Source organism: Chlamydotis macqueenii, chromosome 24 (assembly GCF_036417535.1).
Source record: "Chlamydotis macqueenii isolate bChlMac1 chromosome 24, bChlMac1.mat, whole genome shotgun sequence".
NCBI lineage: Eukaryota > Metazoa > Chordata > Aves > Otidiformes > Otididae > Chlamydotis > Chlamydotis macqueenii.
The window spans coordinates 1,381,075-1,397,246 of NC_141579.1; the positions used below are offsets into that span (position 1 = coordinate 1,381,075).

Sequence of the window (16,172 nt, forward strand, 5' to 3'; positions counted from 1 at the left end):
CACCTGGTGAACTCCGAACACAAAAGTAACGTAGTTAGCAGTAACTGTTAATTAATTAAGTTTGCTCAAACTCTTTTACAGCAGTTGTCAGGTCTGCTTTAGTCTGAAACTAAGCTGTGTGCAAAAGCAAAGCTAGTTTAAGCGTGCTGCAGGCCTAAGGCTTGCTCAGAAAGCATTTTCCTTCCCAGTGCCGTCTTTTTCCGCCTTAGAAGAGAAAGGGGAGACGGCAAGGAATGTACTTAAGTCATGCTGGCTATACAAAAGCGAGAGGTTTGCTTTTTTTTTTTTTTTTAACCTTAGAAGGAAAACAAAGACCTGAGGAGCACTCCTCTGTGACACCCATCTGTGTTGGTAATCAGCGAAGCAGCTTCCTGCTGCCCAAGTCCAGCTCTTAGTGGAGGGGCGGAAAATCTGCCCCGTTGAATATCTGCAGTCGGTGATGTCAAACTCCCCCTTTTTGATCCGCGCACGTTAAAAGCGCAGGTGCATTTTTTTTTTTTTTTTTTTTTTGCCTTACCATCAACAGCATGCAGAGAGGTGAGCGATTCTTCGCTTTTAGCCGAGCGAAGAGTCCCGCTGTCTCCTCGGCCACCTGCGGAAATGCAACCGCGACAGTGAGAAGCTGAATTATAACAGGAGTGGTTTATACTCGGCGATGTAACAGTGGCAGGAAAAACACAAACGGGTTTCTAGCAAGAGTACCACGGTCCAGAGAGCAGCAGTTGTTTTGGGGTTGCCGTTCTTTAAATTTAGAAAGAGACAGCAAAGTCCACATGGAAGGGGCTGAGAATTCAGTCTGCGTACCCTGGATGCGGCCACAAAAGCTCGCTGGATGCCTGGCACAGCTTTTGGGGTTAACGCGTGTGGGGAAAAGCGCTTTTATCTAGTTTAACTGTCACTTGAGAGCAGCGCGGGGAGCCAGAGCTGCGCTCTTATTTCACAATATGAGTGTCAGCTGGAATTATTCTGAGCCTTATTCTAGCGGTGCCCGTATACTGCCTTTCAAAGGCGCCTCTGAGAAATGAGGCGTGTGCTCGAGGAGGTTCTGTTCGTGAGCTCACACGAGATCTGTTTTTAGGAAAGCCAGCAGTTAACCGAAGCTGTGATGCATGGCTTGAACGCTAGAAGGAGATAAAAGCCCACTGTGAACGAGAATTCTGCATCGCTGAAACCCCCGGGGCTTTTGGCAGCCAGCTCTGCAGCCTTACCTGCCAGGGCTATGGCTTTCATTTCGGAGGGCTCGCTGGGATTGCGCTGGAGTTTGCGTTTGGACACGGACGACGATTTCCCCAGGTTGAAGAAGGAACGCCAACTGCCAACCGGCGATTTCTTCATCTTGCTGGGCGGTCTTTTCCTGGAGTGAGGAAACAGAGCAGACTGTCGGAGGGGGAAGCTGCATTTAGCTCCTGCTACCGCTCGGTTGTTTTTAGCACTATCTGGTTTCTGCTGAAACAAAGCTTAGAAACTCAAGCTCTTCTTAAATAGCCGAGGATGTTTTCATTCTTATAGCTCAGCCCTGAAGTCTTGCTGGGCAAATTCCACCCAACTATGTAAAGCAGGTGCGCAAAAGCTCCGTATTGTAGAGTACGGCAGCTTTGATTGCCAGAGAACTGGCAGATGCACCAGTTCTCTGAGGAAAAGGCACTCAAAGGCATCTCTCGCTCACGCCGTAAAATCACATTCACCTCCTCCCACTGCCACGTTTAATTTCTAGTGTCATCCAGGCTGTCCGACAGCTCCGCTCTGAGCGGAACTTGGATTTGTTACAGGCACTTAGGTCCTGAAACCCGGAAAACCCCAATGTTTCCGGGTGTTCACCCTGTTTACACTTCTAGTTCAGACATCTCTATCCATCACACGATACAGCTTTTTACATTTAATGTAAAAATGTTGCAAAGGAGGGCGTGACACAGAAGGTACATGGCTAAATTAATTCCACCAGCCAACTGCTGTAAGCTGAATCCTCACGGAATCCAAACCAGGTGGAAACTGGCTGCGTTCCTTTAGGTACAACTACTCAACATTGGCCAGTTTTGCTGTCATTAACTGGTTTGTTGTGTTTTTGTTTATGACACACGCTGGAAAGGAAACTTGTCTCTACCTTTCGGACGGAAAATCGATGACCGTGTGGAATTTCCCCTGTAAAGCCGCAGGGCCTTCTCCCACTTCTATGTATCTGCTGTCCGCCACGATGGGAGAGCTGATCTGGGCTTGCGTCCGTGCCTGCGCCTCCTCCAGCGAGAGAAGCTTTGTGGAAGGAGAGGACACCAGCAGAGACTTGGGCCGTGACAAAGAGCTGTGCCCTGTAAGGGGAAAAAACCGCCGGCAAGAGGGAGAATCAGCAAACGGCGGCGCAGAGATCAGAGCTCTGGGTCTGTGTGCCTAGGGAGGGGCTGTGTTTTCCTAAATCTTTGTCATCCCAGCCCCTGAAAGACGTGGTCAAAAGAACCATTTTGGCAGAAGTATGTTTATGACAAAAAAAAACCAAACCTCTCGTAATTGAGGGCAGCTTAGTGTATTAAAAAAAAAAAAAAAAAGGCAGAGGGAGCAGGCAGGCTAAAAACCTTCACTGACAGATTTTATGCAAAAGCCTGGCCAGAAAGTGATCCTTTTACTTCTTATAAAGCTTGGGTTCAGCCATTCTCAGGTTCCACCTCTTGGTGCAACCATAAACGCCAGCAGGAACAAAAGCTGGGCTTGGAGCAGTTCATTTCTATTTCTGTTCCAAGGGCAGACAGATCAGGCACCGTGTTGTACCCAAAACCCATTAAATGTCTGCTGCCTTTTTTTTTTTTTTTTTGATCAAGGAGGAAGAGGCCCACCTGCTCCGTCCCGTATGACCGAGCTGAGTTTGGGGCTGAAGAGGACGTCCACGTGGTTCAGGATGAATTCCACGACCACCGACTGGATTCGCACCTCCATGAAGGCGGCGGTTCCGCTGAAGCAGGCCGACTCGATCTGCTTTGACCTGAAGAAAAAGCAGACGAAATGAAACGCGGACAGCCAGGAGAACAGGGGAGGACGCGCTCCTTTCGGGGTACGGTTTCGGCACGGGCTGTTGAGCCTGGCTTTAGAGGCAGCGAAGAGATTAAATCTCATCAAAGCTTTGCACGCTGACTGTAGTGATTTAAATCCAGGATTTTGGGTTCAGGTTTGAAACGGCAAGAGGAACACTGGGCCTAGAAGGAAAAGGAGTGCGTGGCAGGTCTGGATCAAGGTAAGCGACCCGCAGACACAAAGTGGGGAGCTTTTTGTTAACTTATTTCCAGATGCTGTGACCGGCAGCAGTTTAATTGTAGAAAACTCACCGTGGCCTTCCAACAGGGTTTGCCTTCTAGCAGGGAACGTCTCCGAGCGACCCTGCCCAGCACGTACCCCGATATTCGCAAAAGCAGACTCAAAGAGGAGCTCATTTGACTGCTCGTGGGGGAATTGCCAGACAGGAGAAAAGGGCTCACCCTCATTAACTGCACGCAGGGGAATCTGTGACTCAGATTTCTCAGCTTGGTAACAGAAGCAGTCCAGAAATCAACACAATACAGGCTAGCGTGATTTTTTTTTTTCTTGTAATGCAAAATTTAAAAATTACATCCTTAAAATTGAACTACCCTGTTACGCACATTCAGAACAAATTTTAGGGGTCATTTATCCAAGACCGTTTCCTTAAGTCTGAATTTTTACAGCCAAAAGCAGTCAAATCAGACGCCAGAGACATACGTACTGGGAAATCAGGGATGCCACTGGACACATTTCCCTGGACGATCAAGCTACGATTTTTCTGAAGAACAGGTATCCGTCTGCTTTTTGTGAATATAAAAACTTATCTTGTATTGAGGGGGGAAAAAAAAAAAAAAAAAAGAGTACCTGAGGAGGTTTGGAGCCCAAACGATTGCTAAGTTCTTTGTGTGCATATTTGTGATGGAGCAGTAATCAGCGAGACGAGCTAAGTGTCTCATTAGGAACTCCAGTGTCCTGGAAAAGAGGAGACAGGCAAATGTTCAGCACCCATGAGCGCAGTCACGCTGCCATTTACAAAACAAACCCCGGTTCGTTATTTTCTTTTGGTGTGACAGCTCACGGGGCGGGGGCGGGGGGGAAATGTTGATGGATGGTCCAGATCTCAAGAAAGAAAGAGAGCAGCAGCCCTGTCCATCTACGTCAGGGTGCGTGGAGGTATCTCTGTTTTACAACTAACACATGCCCTCTGCAAAGTACATACAAAGTACCGACTGTTACACTAATTAGTTCATTTAAATAGGAAGTAGCACACATGTATAGCTTTTAACACATTAATTAAGACTAATGACAATAAGTTATTCACGTTCAAAGAACGTGTATTCTAATTAGTTACTTATACCACTCAGGTACAGCACTGCACTTGTCCAGCTAATGACACTAATTAAGTATTTATTAACACAAACAATATAAATAGTTATCAATACCTATCTTCTTGCATTACAACTTGTTCTGCAAATTAACATACATTACAATGATAAATTAATATGCCCATTGATAATTATAAAGTATTATAATTAGATCTCCCTAGCCAAAGGACCTCCATGGGCATCACAACTGGCTAGCAATGACTGCCCTGCCAATTAATGATTATCAGAAAGTACTGTAATTAGCTATCAGTAACCAACTATCCCTCTGCTAAAGCACGTGGGATACAGCATCATGACTGGTCCAGCTAATTACAAAAGTCTGATATTTAAATATTAGCCATTTATATTGTAATATAGTAACTTATAGATCATTTAGCTAATAATAATGTATTTAGGTAGTTAAAGAACTTTCAACATACACCATAATTAGCTATTTTTACCAATGACAATACAGAATTGGTGAAGACTACTTACACATCCTGTCAGTAACTGGTTATTAATAATAACATTAAAGCTTCATTAACACACAGTGTTACGTTTACTTATTAATAGCAATCACCGTACTTTGTCTGATGCCTTTTGACCACACCTGGCCGTAATTTTTGACACTAAAGCCCATTAACACGTTGTTATACTCTGCCAAGACTCATTACCATGTATCAATTGGTTATGAATCCTAATTGGTTTATATTATAATAATACAGTTGATTTTTAATGATATTATTTAATTATAATTAGTTATGCTGCCAGAGCATTGGTATAGGTTGGTAGTTACTATTATTGCTGGGAACTGGAGACAAAAATACGATTGACGTAATTAAAGTGAAGGTCGCGCTCACCTGTAGTGAGGAGGGGGCAGCTGCTGGATGACGTCGTGGATTTTGACCAACCGTTCCTCATCCGTGGCGGCAGAAACGGCGTCCTGGAACGAGGCAGAGAGGGAGTTAGCTGCAAGTAAGAACCTGTTCCTCGTTGGGCGGTGATTTCGCGGCTCTTCTCTACCTTCGGGGAGGCGCCTGTCTCTTGGGGACAGACCGGCGCACAGAGAATGTGACAAAGGACCAGTAAATCAAGGTCTGGGACGCTTTATAGCTTAATTGGACGGAGCAATTCCTTGCAGGGAATTCTCGCGAGCACTGGTAGTCCCAAAAACCTTCTACTGGGCCCCAAAAGCGGAATCAACACGGCGTGGGCAACACAACCACGTGTGAGTGAACCTGAAGGAGACAAAGAGAAGGGACCTCAACCCTGGGGTGGCACCGTGCTTCTGAAACGGCGTGGTGATGCTCCCGCAGGTGGGAGCGTTTGGTGGGGGGAACAAACCAGAGCAGTGTTCGGCGGGTTATTTTGGAGATAGGCCGTTCTGAGCTCTCTAAAAACCCCAACTTAAGCAGAAGTAAGACAAAGAAAGGCGCGTGGAAGCTAGGTTCAGCTTGCTGCTGGATCCTTTCCAGTATTTCCCTGTCCGGATGAAGCCACGCTGAAGCGGAAAGTGAAAGGCGTTGCGTTGTACTTACGGAGAACTTGTCGTAGAGTTGGTAGGTCAGCAGAGGGTTGGGCAGCTCGCGGAAGTACAGCTTGCAGAGGGAGCCCACGCAGTGGATGTCTTGGATGTAAGTGTCCTTTGTCAAGTCAGGAATCTGCTCAGAGTCAAACTCGTGGCTGGAAAGGAGAACAGGGAAATGGGCAAAGGAGGAATGAAAAGAAAATTAAGCGCAAATTACAGTCAAGAAAAGCAAGGCTTTCCTGAAAATAAAGACTGAGTCATCAAAGCCACACGACCCATAGTGGTGATGCTGCTAGACCAGATTTTTCCAAATGAGACTTTTTTTTCCTTCTAATAAGGCATTTTCAGTTAGTTTGACAGCCAGCTGGCTAGTCTACAATCCCCTCTGCTGCAACAGGGCCTTCCACAAGGTCTCCAGAGAACGTCTTCCAACACGGCGGAGACAATTTGACTCCCAAAAGCTGCGACTGGGAGCTGCCCAGAGGAGGAGAGCCCACAGGTCGGAACGAAAGCTGCTGTCCCTTCGCGTTTCCAAGGCCTGGAAACCGAAGTGATAAAGCAACGCTGAGACGCAGAAATTCCTTGGGGACAAGCTGATGAGCTGAGCACGCCTCTGCCAGCGGGTGAGGAGAGCCAGGAACCACATGAAGAAAATCCCTGAGCATTCCCTTGGTTTTTCAGAGAGGGGGGAAAACCAAACTCACCAAGATTTATGAGATCAGAGTTGAGCTTAGAAGGCCGAGGGCTGGCTCGCCGCTAAAATACGTGCACGGGAAGCGCTGTTTCAAATTAGCAGGACAGCTTTGCAGGGCCACGGGGAGCTGCGAGAACACGGCTGCTCCAGCTGAAGCTCAGCTGCCCTACAAGTTACGCCACGTGCTCCCTTCCTTTTGTCTTTGGGACATCTCGGAAAACTGGGAAATACTGTACTGTACTACACCAGGGCATGATGCCCTTACAGTTTTAGAAAAATCTGTTTTAAAGCACCTGTGGAAAACAGGTACAGCAGCAGCACCAGCTCAAATCTACCCACCGAATTTGGGAATAGCAAAAGGATCTCCACGGAAAACACGCCTTCGCTGCCTCCGAGGCTGCGGGCCCGGGAGTGGAGCTGGAATGAGTCACATCCCGCTAGGCTCTCGCAACAGAAAAATGGAAACCCAGCCTCACAAAAGGATAAAGAGCATTTCCTGTGGTGAGAACGGCTCCTGAGCGGGGAGGACGGACAGCCAGCCCAGCGATGCCACCCACCACGAAATCACCCAAGCGTTCTTTGCTTGCCACCAATTAACTGCTGATACGCAAGGAGAAACATCCGCCGCGCGCGCCTCGCCCGTCCCGCGCAAACGCAGCTGTCGAACGCCGCGCCCTTACCGTAGCTTCTGGATGTTGGACGCGATCCCAGAGAGACGATAGATTCCATCCACGATGCCATGCTTCTCGATGAATTCAGTGCAGCTCCTGAGGACCTGGGGGACTAAAGAACAAACGGTGGCGGTTAGTTGAGGGTGGGATTAAAGTCCCGGTTCAGGTTGTGGGCTTGTCAGCTAAACTAAGCGCAGCTGGGCTACTGCTTCAGTTCTTGCTTAGAGGAGAAAGCCTGTAAGAAATTCAACGTTAGGAGTTGGTGTGGAAACCGGTCAGAGGTGTTCTTTGCTTGAAAAAATGCGAAGATATGAATCAGGTTGAAAAAAACCCTCAATTCTGGCCAAGCAGAGACAGCGCGGGTCGCATCACAACTCCCAGAATCGTGGTGTTAAATTCCATTCCAGAAGAGCTATAAAATTCGGCCAAAGACCTCATTGTTTTCAAATCCACACAGGATTAACCTATTCGGCTTGGTCTGAGCGAATACAAACATTAAGGCGATGCTCCTTTCCGCACCAGGGCCAGGGGAGTTTTTACAGCTCCTCATTCCGTCCCCGACGTCTACCGGAGCGCGACTGGATTTCGATAGCTACGCACCAGAATGCAGCCAGAATGGAAATAACGAGCCCAGAGGATATAATCAGGCGTCAAGTTAATATTCAAGCCGCTTCACCAAGCCGTTCCTTACAGCTGGGTTCTCGGCCTCGCGCAGCATCCGCCGCCGGAGCGATCTGTCCGGCCTTGTGAGCTTAAGGAGGAGCAAATTGTTTTATTTATGAAAGTGAGAGAAAACTGCCTGACCGCAGAAGGAAAAGGAGGACTGAGCTCTTGTGAGGAACAGCAAATCTTCATGGAAAAAAGCTCAGATCCTCGTGGATTCCTCTGGAATCCACCTTTCTGCTGCAGCTCCTGTGCTGATCTAGATTTATTCGTACACTAGATGCCAGGTCCGATCAATTTGCCGCGTGACACAGCTTCCGAAGAGATCGTGCGGCAGATCCCCTTATCTGCCAGTCAGCTCTCATACGAGCTGCTGAACTCGGATGCGCTGTGCTTTGCCCGAGCAAACACTCACAGAGACGGAGGAAAGACCTGTTTTTTAAATGGTTCCCTGGAAATCAGCCGGTGCATCCTGGGCTTCTAGACCCCAAACCATCAGAGTGGAATCTGAAAGGCCCCTCAGCCGCGTCGCAGTGGGAAATTGATGGAGAGCTTTTCTCCACCTCTTCGGGAGAACCTGAGCACGCACACTTCTCCCGTTCCAAAATCAATCGCTTTCCCTCATTCCCTTCCTCCCTTCGCCGTCTCAAATAGCAGGTACTTCCAGGAAACAACGTCCGAAAGGCTGGAAATGCGGACGCGTCGACAAAGGAGACCCCAGCAGATTTCATCACCACAGCAGCTAAAGGAACTCCTGAGCATCTCTCAGCTGCTCTGAAAGGTTTATTGCATCTCCTCGGGCTCGTTAACTGGTTAATTCATTGCCATTAACAGGAAGCAGAAATTTTATGGTTTTCACTTTGAAGAACGTTTTGATTCATCTTGAAATCAGGCACATTGCCTTTCCCGTCATCTCGGGTTTATTTTTTTGCCTTTTTAATCTTTCATAACATTCCCTCCCTGGGTTTTGGGAGGCTTGCTTTAAATTTTTTTTAATTTATTTATTTTCTTGGTACTTTTCTGGAATCAGAACTATTTATTCCGCCCGGGGAACGAGGCCTCCTGCTTTCCAAGGAGTGACCCACATGCAAATTATTGCTGTTCTTAACGACTGAAGCCTGAGCAGCCATCACAAACCGCGTTATCTCCCGGTAACACGTGACGTTTTTGTCTAAAGTGCGACTTTTGCACTTGGAAAAGCCTCTTCCAGGAGCGTTTGTGGCACCGGGCTGGGCTTTTCAAGACTGGGCTTTATTTTAACGGCAGCTGCGTAAAAACAAAGCGCAAGCCTGAGAAAGGTAAATCCCACCACGTCGCGGCAGGCTAGGGAGGCAGATAACCACGCCGTGCAAGTCCTGTGGTACCTGGACGTGGTGGGGTTTGTCCGTGCCAGGGCATTTTTGCGCTCGAGGGCTGCAAGTGGTGCTTTTGCTCGTGTTTGTTCCCCCTACAGCCGCAGCGTTTCGAAACGCAAATTAATTTTCAACTCCCTGCTGTCCTCTGGGTCACCGGGGCGTAAAGAATTTATCTTCTCGCAGCTGCAGGCAGGGGTAAAAAAAGAAGGGGAGCGAGAAACCGTCTCTCTTTTTAACTGCAGAAGCTTGTATTGCCTGCTCAGCTCTCCCTTTCCGCGAGTCCTTCCCCAAACCAGCCGTTCTCTCCCTGTACCTCTTTTTCGATTTTACAAGCGTGGAGATGGAAGGGGAGATACCCAACGAGTTTCCCCAGGCCAGGGAAGGCGTGTGAGAGATGGGAGCGGCCGAACCAACCAGAACGCTGACGACAGCTCGGGTCATCCATCGCCCAAGGCCTCTGGAGATGGATTTTGGTTTAAAAATTACGATAAATTGTGAAATATGGGAAGGAAACTGGGTTTTGGCATGTCTGAGGGTGACTGCCGTAGCTTTAACGAGCTACAGCGTTAATTGACCTTAGAGCTGGCTAATTCTTGTTTGTCGTGTTCAATTTCATTCTCTAGAGAGTGGAAACCGGTTCACATGAGCACTGGGAACCAGAGAGGTGACATCTAGATCACCAAAGCGATGCTGGAGCTAAGGGGAACCAGATTTTTACAGCTCCCTGCCAAGACGCTGCCCGAGATCTCATTCCTTGCGCCGCTCCTCTCTTCTCCCTGCACTCAAATCTGCAATAAATTAGCATCAGAGGCAACCACATCACCCAGCCGCGGCCAGGGGGTGGCTGGAGGGGAAGGATAACGCCGGAGGATGCAGCACAAGCTGCGACGTCACCAGAAATCCCAAGGCGCTGGTAAAATTAGCGCCATTTCTAAATCCATCTTTTCCAGTTCTGGAAGACCAGGAAGTATCAACGCAACAGATGCATGAAGAGGTACAAAAAACACAATTTTTTTTTTTTTTTTAGCCTCCGAAGTTAACAGAGCTGCGCTGTACGGATTATCTCAGGAAACAAACACCTGACGCCACCACTTTAGGGCCAGCCCCACTCTAACCACCAAGTGAGAGCTGAGCATCTTTATCCCCTGCCAGGCAACGGGAATGTTTTCAGCCCAGAAAAAGGGCTCCTCATGAATTCAGAAGCTGTGGAGAGCTCCGTTTGGAAATACTGGGAGGCACAGTGCTGCAATGCAGCATTTAACCAGCTCCCATCCCCTGCAAGCACAGTTCTTTCTAATTGGGGTCGAGCTAAATTTAAGTTCTATTTGGTTTCCTTTGAGAGAGAAAAAAAATCAAGGGGGAAAAAAAGTCTCAAACTCTTCACGAGTCAGGGATTGCGCTGAAATTGCTGCATCTCGCAGCTCCATAAAACAAACTGGTTTGGTGTCAACAGCACCAAACCAACTGGGAATATCTCTCAGGGCGATGAAGACACAGCTACTCCCTGCTAAGCTTGGTCGGCTTCCAAACGACGCTTCCTGGGCAGGGGAAGCGTTCGAAACCCAGCAGGAGCCAACAAATGAGTAACGCACCAAAATTTAACGGAGACGGGCCTCTCCGGGCAGGCCGCACTGCAGCTGACTGGAGGACCGTTCTGCAAACCAGCCTACTGGAAGAGAGAGCATCACCACCAGCTTTGCTAGATTTAGACCCAACAGAGAAGTCAAACATCCCTCAGAGCTGGTTTGACACCAGCCCAAAAGGACCGACTGCTGTTACTTTCAGCGGAAGCAACACAGCCCAGCGACCGCGGCTCCCGACTCCCCCTTTTCAAAAGCAGCTTGGAAGATGGATGATTCTGAAAAATAACCCTGTCATCTGCCCACGACCCGGATCTCACCTAAGAAACCGGCCCGGGATGCTTCCTTCCCTCACTGCTGTTTGGTCCTCAGGGGTCTTTGGGCAAGGGTGGTTTCACACTCTGCAGAGCGGTAACTCCTGCTCCAGAAGGGCTCCGTCATTGTTTGCAGAGCTCAAAGCGTCAACGGGAATTAAAGGACACAACCAAACCCAAAATCCAGGACACCGCCTGTCTCCGGTTGCCAGCCCAATAATCACCGCAATCCCCAACGTGGATCATCAGGCACACAGAGAGATTTTTAGGTGTGGTACTCATCCCTACCGCTGTTACAGAAAACCCTTGTTAACACCTTACCTGTCCCTCTTACAGTGTTACTTCTCACAACAACTAGAAAATATTCTCCTTCCGAAAGAGGCGCAGCGGACGCGGAATGAGCGATTCCTTGCTGAGCCCATGAGAAGTCCACGTGCTGCAGCGGGTAAAACGTTTCCTCTGCGTTTGTCTCTGGATATACAGACACCCGAGGGCATCGCGCTCTTCTCCGAGCTAAGCAGCCTGAGCCAGCTGCCTCAACACAGCGTTCGGTAAAAAAATGTCAGCCCTGGTTCAGGTTTTGTCCTTCCTCATCCCTTTTATCCCCTCTCACCATTTCCTAGCTAAAAGACAAAGTTTCAGACGTTCACCACTGCAAAACTGGGGCTGCTCATGTTGTTTCGCGGTGAATTCTTGAGAATTTAGGCTTTGCCAGCTTCCCAAACTGGTAACTAATAAAAGTCTTAACATAAATCCAGTTTGGCTCAGTACTGCGTTTCTGAGGAGCACATCAATGCCTTGCTGTTCATCTCCGACTCTGGAGTTTCTCCTTCCGTCCTGCTACATCTTTTTGGGTATCGGGCAGCACCCATCAAAACCAGCACTAACCCAAACGAATCTATGAACCCACTGGGTTCTTTTTTGGTTTTCTCAGCTGAGATGTTTTGTGGCCGTAATCCCAAAGCATCACCAGTAGGTACCACGCACAGGAAAAAAAAACCAACCCTGCTGTGTGAAGTGGAGACACGCCCCTGTTGGCAACGTTCCACTTGGATCTGCTTCACTCCAGGGAGTTAGGAAAGTTATTAAATCCAAAGGTGAGAGCAACTGGTAGCTTCGCGGATGAAGAGACCTCGTTAGCATAGCTCAGTCACTGTCGCACGTGATGGGAGGGGAGCGAGCAGAGCGAGAAGGGAGCTCCCAGAGATGCCAAACAGGAGCCTCCAGCGGGGTTAGAGCAGTTTAGCTCAGCTCAGGGTGTGTCTTTTATTGCTGCTCCCACATAAAGCCAGCTCCACAGCTACCCGGCGGTGGAAATCACCTCCTCCTGATGTAGTTCTTACACGGGTTACTGCCTGTTTCTGGCTCCAAACCCTCCAGTTTCTGGCTCTCTGATTTAACATCCCTTTTCCAAAAGGCACAAGGAGTCTGAAGCACCACTGAAAACAAATTTAGCAGAGAAACTCCTTTCCCTACCCCACGTCACTTCTCCTTCAGCCTGCACGCGTCCTGTCCGTCTTGTGGAATCAGAGGAAGGACTTACACTGCAAGCTGTGCTAGAGTCTCTCACTGAGTTAGAGAAATGTATGGATTTAACACACCAGTTAATTATTCATTGGCACTGACACGTTAATGAAGTTTCTTTTCCCTGCAAGAAAAAATTAACATTTCTCCAAAGCCTTCAAGAGGCTGAGAACTCATCTCCAGTAGTTCCATCCATCTTCACTGCTCCCACGTCAAACCACGATGCTTCTTACGAGCATGAGGCTCAATTTCTCTTTCAGCCATGAATTTTTGTTACGCACTTCTACCTTTGCTAGACACGATCACCCTGAAATAAGATTCCCAACGGCGGAAGAACCCAAGAGGGGATTGTTTCTTACCGTCCTGGCCCGAGTTGAGAAGATGCTCTCCCAGGTCGCAGCCAAACACCCTTTCCTTCAGGATCCCCCGCTGCTTCAGCTTCTGTTTCGTTGGGCGCGACTTCATGAATGTACGAAGGAAGGTGATGAGCTTGCCGTGTTTTTTCGACACTGCACAAGAGAATTGAAAAAAAAAAAACGAAACAAAACACCACTTCATTTTAGGTTTGGCTCAGTTAGGCAAGGCCAAGCATAACAAGTTCTACGGAGCACGTAAGAACGGTAGCAACGTTAATATGAATTATTTACAGAACCCCACTTCCCAAGGTCCCGTGCTAAACAGGACGTCCCAGGGCCTCCCTGAGTCTTCTCAAGCCGCTGCAAGATAAAAGCATAACCGTCTTTGTCTTATTAAATAGAAAACTGAGGTGGCTGATGGGAAGAGATGCAGGTTATCCCTTCTAGAATAAAGAGAAGCCTACAAAGAAGGAAGCTCAGGAGCCATCCCTCCGAACCCGCTCCGTTTCTCTGCGCGACACCGCATGGCCGCCGCATCACGCCGGTGAAATCCAGTCCCGCCGAGGAGCGTAATCCACAATTTAACGGAACGGAGAGCCACGCAGGGCAGGAGTGGGTGACGCGGAGAAACCCATGCAAATGGGGAGGAGAGGCCGGGCGCAGGTTTGAAAGGGAAGCAGAACAAAGCCCTTCAACGCCAACTTTTCTTCCTGAGGCCCGCTCGGAAAGCGAGAGGGCTCCAGCCTCCCCAACAAAAGCGCCATTGTGACTTAGAAGCGGTTTAACTTCACCAGAAGAGCTGTGCTGAAAAGAACAAATCACTAGGTATGAAAGGTTGTGCTTTGTGAGGAGGTTTTCACAGCTCCAGGAAGCTGTAAAGGCTCCTGCGGCCGTCTCTCCGCCCCGCTCCCGTCTCAGATCCCAGGGAGGACAGCCAGCCATAATTCCACCTGCATTACACCTGCAAGCACCGCAGCCAAATTTCAGCAGAGGAACGTTATTTCGAACAAACAACAAAGCCTGACGTGCCAAACAAAGGCAAGCTAGGTTTTGGTTGGTATTCATCGCTCTTCCCAGCATCGCTGCCTACTCCGTATGAGAGTTTCTCCGGCTAAACCGACTTCGGAGCTTTATACCCACGCAAGAATGATTCACCGGCAGAGCCAGGGTGGGGAAGAAAAAGAGAACGGCGAGAAAAACGCCAGCAGTCATCTCTTTGCTGACAGGTTATAGAAGAGAACAAAAAAAGCAGGTAGGTGTCTGGGAAGGATGAGCGATCCTTGGAAGCCGCAAGAAGCTGTCAGGTTCTGCCAGCAGCAAAAAAAAGGTGAGATGCTTTCTAGCCCGTTTCCTTTGACCCTCACCCCACGCATCCTTTCCTTTCTGCTGCGTTTCGGTTCAGATGAAGCCAGCACAGGAGGCCTGGTTTCCAGATAAACGCTGATGCCAAGGCTGATCCCAAGAATCCTGCAGAACAAAGCGTTTCGGTACCAGCAGCAGCGAGCGATGCTCTGCTGCGGCGCAAGTCGTTGTCCTACGCTCCTACGCCCGCTCGTTAACTTGGAAAAACCCTGAATTGGTGAATGATGGGCGTTAGGGAATGAAGGCACAGGGTTTAGAGCAGGAACAAGGCTAAAACTGATACAAACTAAGAGGAGGTGGATAAAATGGTTAATCCTTTTCACCCTTCCTTTACCATCCCGCCAATAAAGTGGGAAAATATGAGAATATGAGAAATCCAAACCAATTTTACATGGTTGCTACAGCCAGAGGTGCTGCGGAATTACCAGCTGAAAGGCAAACCAAACAAAAATCCTCACGTTACTTTCCACCTCGGACTTCAGCACCGTAAAACAAATTGTTTTCCAAGAAACGGAGCCTTTCCTAGAAGGAGTATCTCAGCCCCTCCATAAAAGCTCAGTAAATATTTTTCATCTCCGTCCCTTCGCGCTTGAAGACGTGCTCTGTGGACTCAGCATCAGACAGAGCCAAGCATTGAGTCACACCTCCCAGTTCTCTCTCACGTTCCTTAGCAACAAGATGTTTTGCTCCTTTCCTCCTGCCGCAGCAGATTCTATTTTGGAAGCTAATTTATACAGCCCTGAAAACCCACCCAGGATCTGGAACCACGCACCACCAAGCACCGTCCTTCAGCCCTTGAATGAGACGCTGGTTTTGACGAGGGACCGACCAACACCACATCAATAATTGCGCTGACCTCTACGCTGGGCTCCCTGGTTGGTCACAAACATTTTCAGAAAGAGATTTTAAAATTCCACAGAGGTGAGAATTTGAAAATATCTTTCTATCTCAAACAACCTTTGTAAATGTGCATTTATTGGTTTGCTCTGTAAAGAAAAATAAAATAAAAACGCTGCGTGCTTTTTGATGCTGCGGCGTTTATCTCGTGCCAGCTGACACCGGTTAGGGCTGGCCTCTGTGTTATAAAAGGTCATGAAACACGTTAAAGGTGATTAATTTCAGTGTCATTAGATAAAAATCATTAAAGCTAACTATGATGACAAGAACCAGCCAAGAATAAGCACATATTTCTAGCCACCACGAGAGCACCACACACACGGAGAGTACAGCAGATCGGTGATGCTGCTGCTCTTATTTCCAAAGCCTGGGAACGCGGAAGCCGCACTTATTCTTCCACCTGCCCAGGCTTCCGGAGCCATCCCTTGGGCAGCGCCTGTAAGCGATAATCCCAACAAAAACCGCAACCCTCCCACGTCCCAGCCAACCTCAGCCTTCGTTGCTTCAAGCTGGAGCGCTGGCTAGGATCACCCGGGGATCTCGGCAACCCCCAGGACCCTGCGGGCAGACGCCGGAGGGGGCCTGCAGGCTGAAATTCCTTCGGGATTTGGGTGGGAATGCTCACACAAATCACCCCACGCGTCAAAGGGGCTCCCCTCAGCAGCTCCGGCACGCCACGCGCCCCTGCTCCGGGACTAAGTCCGATAAAACAGCTTATGGACCTCGCGAGCGGAAAGGCGCCGCAGAAACCTCAAGTCGGAGATCGGTCAAAGGGAAAGAGGAGGAAAAGAATCAGGAAAAGGGGAGGGAGAGGGAAGTGCGCGGCTTGAACCAAGCCTTGCGTTGGCCGGAGAAGCCCAGCAC

At 48.8% G+C, this 16,172-nt stretch overlaps 1 protein-coding gene across 6 annotated transcripts in view; it reads right to left on the reverse strand.

Moving 5' to 3' along the window:
• The window catches only part of ARHGAP32 (Rho GTPase activating protein 32), a 129,491-nt gene that overhangs the window by 5,330 nt on the left and 107,989 nt on the right, over window positions 1-16,172 (reverse strand). For all 6 annotated transcript variants that reach the window (XM_086766232.1, XM_086766231.1, XM_086766229.1 and 3 more), the window contains 9 exons: window positions 13,053-13,202; window positions 7,267-7,369; window positions 5,903-6,047; window positions 5,225-5,307; window positions 3,865-3,972; window positions 2,823-2,968; window positions 2,102-2,303; window positions 1,209-1,354; window positions 518-592 (listed from right to left, as the gene is read on the reverse strand). In XM_086766232.1, coding sequence (XP_086622358.1) covers window positions 518-592; window positions 1,209-1,354; window positions 2,102-2,303; window positions 2,823-2,968; window positions 3,865-3,972; window positions 5,225-5,307; window positions 5,903-6,047; window positions 7,267-7,369; window positions 13,053-13,202 — 1,158 coding nt within the window. The remainder of the gene's footprint in view (window positions 1-517; window positions 593-1,208; window positions 1,355-2,101; window positions 2,304-2,822; window positions 2,969-3,864; window positions 3,973-5,224; window positions 5,308-5,902; window positions 6,048-7,266; window positions 7,370-13,052; window positions 13,203-16,172) is intronic.